This window comes from Trachypithecus francoisi, unplaced genomic scaffold (genome assembly GCF_009764315.1).
Source record: "Trachypithecus francoisi isolate TF-2019V2 unplaced genomic scaffold, Tfra_2.0 Lachesis_group3, whole genome shotgun sequence".
NCBI lineage: Eukaryota > Metazoa > Chordata > Mammalia > Primates > Cercopithecidae > Trachypithecus > Trachypithecus francoisi.
Genome location: NW_022681468.1, coordinates 132166891 through 132177397, shown reverse-complemented (window position 1 = coordinate 132177397; position 10507 = coordinate 132166891). Strand labels below are relative to the sequence as shown.

Below are 10507 nucleotides of genomic sequence, written 5' to 3'. Positions count from 1 at the left end.
CCTCTACCTTATTAATGGCCAACTCCTCTTTCAGGTTTCGACTTGTATTTCACTTCTCAGAGATACCTTCCCAGGTGCCCATCCCAACGTCACTATTATATTATTATTTGATTCTCCGTCCCTCCGTCCCCCGCGCCAACTCTGTAAACCCCAACTACAACAGAGGACGTGGCTATTTGTTGACTAACACATAGTGCTTGGTGAGGTCACGCTGGCGTCAAATACTTTTTGTATAAACCTATGAACTGCTGACAACCGGATGAATGCTCACACGAAGGGAAAGGGCGCCAAGCCGAGGCGCCGGCGTCCTCCGACGTAATTTCCGTCCTTTAGCGCTCCTCCGGACGCCCCCTTCTCCCGGTCCGTGTTTGTTTCCGGCATTTCAATAAAGCTCGATTCGGCTCGAGGAAGACCCCGTTCTTCCGGGAAAATGGCGACTCCCGCTCGAGCCCCGGAGTCACCGCAGTCCGCGGATCCGGCGCTAGCAGCGGGGCCTGCCGAGGAAGCCGAGTGCCCGCCGCCGCGCCAGCCTCAGCCTGTGCAGAATGTCCTCGCTGCCCCGCGGCTTCGAGCCCCAAGCTCCCGAGGACTTGGGGCAGCGGAGTTTGGTGGAGCTGCGGGAAATGTTGAAGCGCCAGGAGAGACTTTTGCGCAACGAGTAAGCTGGGGTCCCGCGGAGTCTCCGCCAGGCTCCTTCAGCTCGAGCTCCCTGGGCGCTCCCCTCCCCCACTCTGTTTCCTTCCCTGGAAGGTGACCTTGCCTCAGTCACATTCGCCTCAGTCCTACGGGCGAGTGGACGGAGGGCTTGCTGCCGCAGAGCCGTGTCTCTTCCTGGCCAGGCACGTATGCCTGCGAGGATGGCTCGGACTGAACGGCTACTTAGCGTTGCAGGCAGTTAGTAGCCCCTCGTTGGTTTTATTTACCCGGGGACTGTGTTGGTTCCATGAAGCAAGAGTCTTCATTCTAAACCCTTTTGTCGCCCGCACCCCTAACCCATAACAAATTGTCAGCGTCATCTCTGGATTATACGCTTACAGGAACCGTAGGAAATGGGAAGAGTGGGATATGAAGAGGGGTGTATTAGGCCGGGAAAGTTCGACCCTCATTCAACTGGTTGATTTAACGGATTTTAGCAAGGGAGCCACGTGATAAAAGTGATTTTGTTTTTTAGGCAGCTTTGTTTAGCAGCTTGTTGCAAAAGATGGTTTGAAGGAATAAAAAGCGGGAGACAGTAGATGGCTGTTTTCAGAGAGGCTCCCCACGAGACAGTTGTAAGAAAGTGAACTAGGAAGGGATTGGGAGAACTTTTAAGCATAGAGTCATTTAAATGTAGTTGACAGAGATGGCTGAGTTTTCCAATCTGTATGGAAGACCACTAGCAAAAATAGGAATATTCAGGGAGAGGAATAGATCCATGGTTGATTTTACGTGAGGTGTGCAGAGTTGAGGAGAGAGCAGGACAGACATTTGACTAATTGAAAACCAAACACTTAAAAGCTGGAGAAGTTGTCATTAGGCTCAAGAAAGAGAGAACTCTGGAAAAATATAGAAAACATAGGAATTTCAGTTGTAGAGTGTTGTTAATAGTTGAAATTGTGGGAATGAATGTAGTGTCAAAAAGAACAAAGGACCTAAGATTTTTATCTCCATTTATTGTATAATTAAAGAAAAGAGAATCAAAAAAGGAACTCTGTCATCCAGCAAAAGGGACAAATAAATAATTGATTGGGATCAAGGCAGGTGTTTTGACCTTGTGAGAATAGGTTTTTAATCTATAGCAGTGAATTAACTTTTTGGTCTCAGGACTCCTTTATACTTTGAGAATTTTTGACATCCCAAAGAGCTATTTTATGTGTTCTGTCTAGTGAAGTTTATTTACTTATCAGAAATACAGCTGAAGTCTTTAAAACATAAGTATACACAAGCACACATTCTATTCTAGAACAATGATGTCATCACATGTCATGTAGCCTCTGGAAAACTCCACCGTACCCATGTGAGAAAATGAGAGGGAAATAACATCTTAGTATTATTATGAAAGTAGTTTTAACCTAATAGGCCCATCCCCACACTCCACCCCATCCCTAAATTGTGGCGATTGCACTTTAATGACTACTGGTTCTTGGAATGTCTTATGTGATTATTACATGCTTAAAATACTTTTGCCGAAATTCTAATTTGCTGAGACAAATGAGGCATATATTCCCTATTCTTCCTGCATTCCCTTGTTTTTTGTGCTATTTGGATAATGACCGTTTTATTTGTTTTATTCCTGTTTTGGGGCGGTTAGAAATCAGATATTTGACTTAAAAATCAGCTTTTCTTTCTTTGAAGATAATGCTTTGCCTTTTTAGTGTTATATGTCAAGTTAAAAACATGGCTGTAATATATATGTATTCTTTTCCATTTGACAGAAAATTCATTTGCAAATTGCCCGACAAAGGTAAAAAGATCTTTGACTCTGTTGCCAAACTGAAAGCTGCTGTTGCAGAACATGAAGAAATTAGAAGAAAAAGTGAACTGTTTCACCCTGTTAGTTTAGACTGTAAGCTAAGGCAAAAAGCAATTGCAGAAGTTGATGTGGGTACAGATAAGGCCCAGAATTCTGACCCGATACTTGATACTTCATCACTAGTTCCTGGGTGTTCCTCTGTAGATAATATCAAGTCATCTAAAACAACCTCACAAAACCAGGGACTTGGACATCCTACTCATGAAGGTGATGGAGAGACTCCAGAGGTTGAGTACACAGTGATTAAGGGCCCAGCTTCCAGCAACAGAGACGGGGTACCGCCTTCATCTGAAGCTAGTGAGCATCACCTGCAGCATCGTGTTTCAAGTCAAGCAGAAGATACTTCCAGCAGCGTTGACAACCTGTTTATTGACAGGTTACAGAGGATCACCATTGCAGACCAAGGTGAACAACAGTCAGAAGAAAACGCAAGTACTAAGAACTTGACAGACCTTTCTAGTGGGACTCAGAAGAAGCCTCATTACATGGAAGTGCTGGAAATGAGAGCCAAAAATCCATTGCCCCAGCTGCATAAATTTAAAACCAATGTGTAAGTACCATCGGAAACAGGCCTATAACAGGAACATGATATTTGTTGAACTCAAAAAGTTAAGAGAAACTGGGTGTGGTGGTGCTTGCCTGTAGTTCTAGGCTACTCAGGAGGCTGAGGTGGGAAGACAGCTTGTGTCCAGGAGTTGTAGACCAGCTTGGGCAACTTATAATAAGACCTTTTCTCTTAAATAAGGAGAATGCTCTAAGTTCCACGGGCTTTGTATGAGAACTACTTGTAGTTAGGAAAGAACATATGGTGGAAATACTGAGACCAGCCTGGCTGGAGTGGAAGGTTCATGTTGAAAAATATGTAGTTTTGAAACCAAACAATTGACAGGGTCTTAAATAGCACTTGGGAGAGTATTAAATTTCAGGATGCTTAGCCAATATTTCATAATAAACAGAGTTGGAGAGAATTTATTATGACTGCTTTTTTTCAGAACCATTTTTTAGTGTACAACTCTGATTAGTGTAGTATCAAAGTGTACTCTCTTTGATTAGTCTGTGAACTAAGGGTAAAGCAATTGCAGGAGCTGATGGGCTTTCCAGCAAAAATTATTTGTATGCTCACTAAATGTAAGCAAGCAGCAGGTGTGGGGACACAGTGAAGTCAAGATTCTTAAACTCCTTTGCCTTTTTGATGTTATATCTCAAGTTTAAAAACATGGCTGTAATGTATACCTGTATAATGTAATACAACACTATGTTCTTCAAGGAGTTTCAGAGCTAGATGAGGACCCAAGGTTTACACCCTTGGAAAAGAGTTAAGCTGCATAATAACAGTTTCAGGGGGAAGGAAGCTGAGAAGAGTTTGAAAAACTGTGAAAATAGATTCAGGCAGGATAGGCAAAAACTCTCCTTATCAGTTCCTTGCCATAAATTTGTTTCTGAAATTTCAGGAAAAGTAAAGTCTTTTTGAAAATAGTTGCTATTTACTTGCAGCAAATGTAACATTCAACTCAAAAGGTACCTTCCTATACCGTATTTACAAGTATGTAACATCAAATAGAAAGTTAAATTACTACTACCTTTCTTTGAAAAACAGAAAATCTCTAGTGAAAAGTGCCTAAAACATGCTTCTTTTTTGTTAGACTTTAACTCCACCCCAGCATTCATTTTAACCACAAAACATTTTATTTCTGCTGTATAGAAAATCAGGATTATACTACATTAATGTGATCAAGTCATCTCTTGTGTACAGTGAGGTGTCTTTCTTCACTTCCAGGATGACATTTTAGAAAACTAGAACCATCATCTAGTCAATAAATACAACAAAGAATACATTAATCCCAGTTCTGTATTATGGTCATTTAGCTGGGAGTGGGAGAGAGATAAGGGAATAGTGATGAGGGCTACTAAGAATTCAGGAAGTTTAAGAGACAGGGAGCCTTCTGTATCGTTAGAGGAGAACAGGAAAGACAGGGCCTTGAGGAGTATTTAGGCCATAGACAGGGATTTAGAGGGTTCCATGTGAGAAGTGGCTTGGAGGTTGGCAGGTGGGGTCAGGTAGTGCCTTTGGGTCCTTTCTGCTCCTCCTTTTGCATACTGTTCTGGTTTCATGTATCACCTGCATGCTGGAGGCTGACCCCTGTCCACCTCTATCCCAGATCTTCCCAGAACTTTAGGTTTGCATAGCCAATTAACCGTGAAACTTGACCACTTGGGTGTTCCTAGGCACCTCAGCTTAATCATGTACAAAGTGGAACTTCTGTTCTTTCCAAGGTAATTTCCATATTTCCTAATAGTACCACCACGTTCTTTGTTTTCTTCCCCTAAGGTATCTTCCATTTTTCTCATCTCCATATCTGCTAGCCATGAAGACCTACTTATTTCTTTGATCTTCATCTCTATAATTGTTCTTCATCTTCTGTCGAAGTGAAGACTCATCTCTCTCGGGCTATAATTGTGGCCTCTTCTACCTCTAGTCTTAACTGCCAGTCAGTCTCCACTGCTCCCACAGTGAAATTTGTAAGATGGACATCTGAATTTGTTGCGGAGAACTCTTCATTGCAGTCTGGGCCCAGCCTACTTCCCAGCCTTCTTTCTGGCTGTCTTTTCTGTGTAGCCAGAAAAGCTGAGTCTCTTTACCTTCTGTACTTTCTCTCACTCCCCTTGCTGGGATGCACTTCTCTCCTTATTTAAATGGTAAGCAATTATTCCAAGACTGTTCAAAGGTTTTTAGAAGCTTTTCTGACAGCCTCCCTGTCTCCCACTACAACTGGCCATTTCCTTATGTTCCAATGTATCTTGTTGAGATACCTGTCATAGTACCTCTGGTATTATATTGCACTGAAACTTTACATGTTTCTTTCTTTCTACTGGGCAATAAGCCCTTTTGCAAATGTTCTTTGAATGAATAAATGAAAAAAAAAGCTCCAGATGAAATATAAGGTTTGAATAAGGAAGGAAAAGGCAAAGAGCCTGTATGCACACAAACACATCCCTGTTTGTTAGAGCAATAAATACTGGTTAACTGCTTACTATTACCTTTGGAGGAGAATTAATTGCTAAGGTAAAGGCCATTTGTGTGAATGTTTTAAATGTGTCTACAAATAAAATAGTCTGATTGTATAGCACAAGTTTTCCTTCCATCAGGTTACCTTTTCGACAAAATGATTCGTCTAGTCATTGTCAGAAGAGCGGGTCTCCTATTTCCTCAGAAGAGCGGCGGCGCAGGGATAAGCAGCATCTTGATGACATCACAGCAGCTCGGCTTCTACCGCTTCACCATATGCCCACGCAGCTGCTCTCCATAGAAGAATCTTTGGCACTTCAGAAACAACAGAAACAGAATTATGAGGTATTTAGAGTATTATTTTTCTTCTTGTCTGTTTGTTTGGTGCCTCTTACATAAGCCAGAATTTACTCCAGGTTCAAGGAGGAAGGAATGGAACAGAGGGGATTAGGTGCTTCCATGAGCTCAGACCTGTGCCACTAGTTTTCAGAGACCTATGCCATTCGTTTTCAGAGACCTATGCCACTAGTTTTCAGAGACCTATGCCATTAGTTTTCAGAGAGTCATAAAGTTGCTAGAACTGCAGGAAATGGCTAGAGGTGATCACAGCTACCTTCAACATGAAAGTGGTGATTTGCCAGGAAATGTGGGGAGACTATTGTAGAATTTCATGTCTTGAAGCTCATGTACCTGCCTGTTCCTGTTAGGATAGTAGTAGCATCGCATCTCTCCCTTTCACCTTGTAAAACCCATGTGACAGCTTCTCAGTGGTGGTCTGTAACCCAGACTCCTTGTTAGAGAATGAGGAAAATGTAGTTCCCAGGCTTCCATCTCCTGCAGTACAGGGGAGGGCATAGAAGGAGTGGGAGGATAATGTTGTATAGCCAGCAGACAGTGAGACACTGCTTCAGAGCATAATCCGCAGGCCCGTGTGAAGAGAAAATATTTCCTGCTTTTGGCAACTTAATCAATTTTGCATAGCACTTTGTTTCCATGTGTTTTGCATTGAACTTTAAACTTGTATGTTGAGATTTTGCATACAGAGTAATTGGATGGGAGAAAATAAGTGTGAAGGACCACAGGGGAATAGAAAAGTTTAGAAGTATTTAGTAACAGTTTTAGCCTCCAGGAGAACAGTATCCTGTCTCACTTCCTAGGTGTTGCTTAGCTAGATTTTAGTCAGGTACTAGTGTACCAGCCAGTATCACACCAGGCTGTTCAGGAGTTCGAGACCAGCCTGGGCAACATAGCTAGACTCCATCTTTACCAAAAAATTAGCCGGGCATTGTGGCACGCAGCTGTGGTCCCAGCTACCTGTGAGACTGGGGTGGGAGGATTGCTTGGACCCAGGAGGTCGAGGCTGCAGTGAGCTGCAATCGCACCACTGCACTCTGTACAGTCTTGGGTGACAGAGTGAGACCCTGCCTCAAAAAAACCCGGCAAAACAGGCTGTTAATCTGCCTTGGCTTTTCATAAAAGCCTTGGCATGGATTGGCATTTTCAAGGTGCTCTTTTTAAAAAAACCTATATTTCTTTCTCTCAGTGCATTAAAATTACTGCCTAGGTATGACCGTAGCATTGAGGAAGTGTTTGTTGTCTCTGGACTCTTAAATGCCCATCCTAAGATATTTTTAGGTTGAATTAAACCCTTCATCTTTAAATTGGTTTTCTTGGCAGAGGTAATAGCTCCCCCTTTTACTTACCCATATTCATGGCTTGAAGAGGAAGACATCAAGAAACTCAAGAAAGCATGAGAAAAGGGAAGAACGGAATTAGGAATGACATTGCCACCTACCATGAGTTGGTGGTGAAGTCCTTAGCAGTTTTTAGGTACTTTGCCAGTGTCTGAAATTTACTTGGACTTTTTATTAGATACTAGCTGTAGGACTTTATTTGGAGAGGAATAGTCAGCTTTTTAGTATAAATTTCTTAATTTTCATTTTGCCATTGAAATGTAATTCCCAAGTCTAGAAGTCATGATTTTTATTAGGGAAGAAGGTTCTGTCAGTTGTAGAAATCTAGACAATATTAGTCATTTTTGACATTTGATAGGTCAAATTGTTATGTGAGCGTGTATACATGTGCATGTGCCCACATATTTAATGCATCTGCATTTATAACTGTTGTAGTGCTAAGCTGATTACTCAATTTCTTATATAGAGGAATGTATTTCAATGTAATGTTGTATATTAATGGAGGTCAGTAACTTCAACTGTAGCAGGCTGGTGCTGTCTAGTAGGCTGGTAGCTGTCAGAAGCATTACCCAGTTGGGTCTGATAGGGCACAGCCAACAGGCTCGTATTGCCCAAGGGAGCACTCAGTGAGGTGTCAGTACCCCTCTTATCGCTGATCTGGATAACTTCCCATTGAAAAATTGAAAGGAAGAGATGTGAATGTGTAACTTTTTGCTTTGCTCTTTGTTTTAAAGGAGATGCAAGCAAAGCTCGCAGCGCAAAAATTAGCTGAAAGACTGAATATTAAAATGCGGAGTTATAATCCAGAAGGGGAGTCTTCAGGGAGATACCGAGAAGTAAGGGATGAAGATGACGATTGGTCCTCTGATGAATTCTGAAGATAATCTCCTAAATCACTGACATTGAGGTGTCATCATCTTACATCAGACTTTCTAACTAGTATCAAGATCAGTGTCAGATATTGTTGAGGGAAGTAATTTTACAAAGTTACACAAAGGTAGTTATAAAAAAAAAACCTAGTTTGTCTTTCAGAAGATGACTTTCATGTGCTTGAAAAGTTTAATTTTTGAATATTGTGTTTAACCACATGGTATTAAAATTTTGCAATATATTGTGTATTGGTCTGATATTTTAGTATATAGTAGAACATACTTTTTTTCTTTAAACCAAATGAAAAGAGATAACTTTGCTTTTTTCCTTATTCTTAACTATCCAATAGCATTTATTACATGTCTTTCAGTGAAATAGTTCCAGGCACCCAAAATCAATTAGGAAGACGTAGTTCCCTTCTCTTTTGGGTAATGAAGGAAGCAGTCTAAAGAATTGTATGCATGTTTGCATGGGGTTATTGAGACAATGGAGGTGAAATACTTAGGAAGACATGCATGGAGAATGCTTACCAAATGCTCTTCTCCTTTTTCTGTCTTCCCTTAGGAAGAATGTTCTCTCTCTTCTGATTAGGAAGGAGTTCCCTTTTGAGTAGATGCTGGAAGGTGGAGTTTTTTTGTTTGTTTGTTTGGTTTGGTTTTTTTTTTAGAGTCTTGCTCTGTCGCCTAGGCTGGAGTGCAATGGGGCACTATCTTGGCTCACTGCAACCTAGGTGGAGGTCTTTTTAAATAACCTCATGTTACTTCAGGCAAATCTGGTACAGGAAAAGTCCAAGCTAACTGAGCTAGGTGAAGGCTTGTGCATCACCTGGCTTGAGTTCCTTGCTATCACAGATGATAGGTTCATGTACAGAACATTAATGTTTGGTAAGGAAAGCATTTTTTGTTGTTGTTGTTGTTAAAATTGTCAGTACTCTACTTTTTTTCCCCCAAAGAGGCAGATACAGACTGCAGAAACTTCAGTCTCATATATAAATGTTCATGTCATTTTAGAGGATTATATGATTGTCTCCAGAGAAATTAACTTACATTATCAAAAAATTCTTTGTCTAATATATTGGAGTCTTTAAAAGTGTTGAAGAATAAAATATTAATTAGAACAACTTTGAATGCTAATGGTGATGTTTTACTGGGACTTAATTAAATACAACTTTTACTTTTGAAACAGACTGTTCACATTTGCTTCCAGGTGTAGTTATTGCTTTCAGTCCTCACCCACTTCAAGCAAATGTGAAAAGTATACTGATCTAAGAGTCTCATTAGTTTTAGTTCTTAAAAGTAATAGTAAATGATTTCATAGCATAAAATTTGATGTTATTTCTGGAAAGCTGGATGATATGGAAGAGTTCATGTGCCTGGACACACAGTTCCCTGTAATCCTTTCACCTAGGGAGATAACCTCTGTTAACATTTTGATGTTGTGGTTTTACTTATTTTTCTATTCATAGTTATATATTTATTTTCTCAAAAATGCAATCATAATGTGCATTGCTTTGTAGTCTGCTCTATGTATTGTCAACATTTTCCCATATTAAATATCTTGCTTTTTAGATAGCTGTAGGATATTTTATTTCATGAGTATACCATGACTTTTAAGACTGATTTCCTATTCAGCAATTTGATTATTTATTATAATGTAGTCTGTAAATAGTGATGTGATTAACATCTTAAAATAATCACATCTATACAAAATGACTTATTTCCAGAAGAGACCGCTCTAGAAATGAAATTGTTAGGTGAAAATGTTTTTGAGAATCTTTATATATAATCATTCACCGCAGAGATCATGTTCATTTACATTCCCATTAGCAATATATCCAACGCTCAGAATTGAAAATTACTACTTAAAATCTTTGCAAATTGAATAATTACAGAAAAGGGCTACATTTAAAATTTGTATTTTTTTTTATTACTTAGTGAAGGTTGTGTTTTTTTCACGTTCATTGGCCATTCTGTATTCATTCTTTTGAGAATTGCTCATTCATATTTTTTCTGTTACCTGGTGAATTTGCTCTTTTTTTGGCTTATAAGTTCTTAAGAATGTCCATCCTTTGTCATATGTTGTAACTTTTTTTTAGCCTTGTCATTTAACATAGTTTGTGATATTTCAGTGTAGAAGTTTTTTTTTTAGGAGTCTACCTTTGTGTATGTGCTTGAAACTATTTTTGTAATCCAAGAATGGATAAATGTCCTTATCTTCTTCTAGTGTTTTCTTATTTCACCTGTCTTTAAAAGGAATTTAAATTTTGTTTATATACATTAACTAAATCAGTACAAGTTTGGGGTGAAAAGGAAATTTTTAATCCATCTCAAATGTATTTGGGTATATTATATAAGGTAGGGATTTGATTTTATTTTAAAGAGTTTACCAATTGGTTCAGTATCTGAAACCATTTCCCCTCTGATT

The 10507-nt window shown here is 39.8% G+C and overlaps 1 protein-coding gene across 1 annotated transcript; it reads left to right on the top strand.

Moving 5' to 3' along the window:
* The first annotated feature begins 223 nt into the window (after positions 1-223).
* On the top strand, positions 224-9203 carry POLR2M (RNA polymerase II subunit M). The gene is made up of 4 exons (XM_033189979.1): positions 224-658; positions 2415-3062; positions 5660-5864; positions 7948-9203. Exons 1-4 carry the CDS (start codon positions 546-548, stop codon positions 8089-8091), a joined length of 1110 nt encoding a protein of 369 aa, XP_033045870.1. The 5' UTR covers positions 224-545; the 3' UTR covers positions 8092-9203.
* Positions 9204-10507: the final 1304 nt, after the last annotated feature.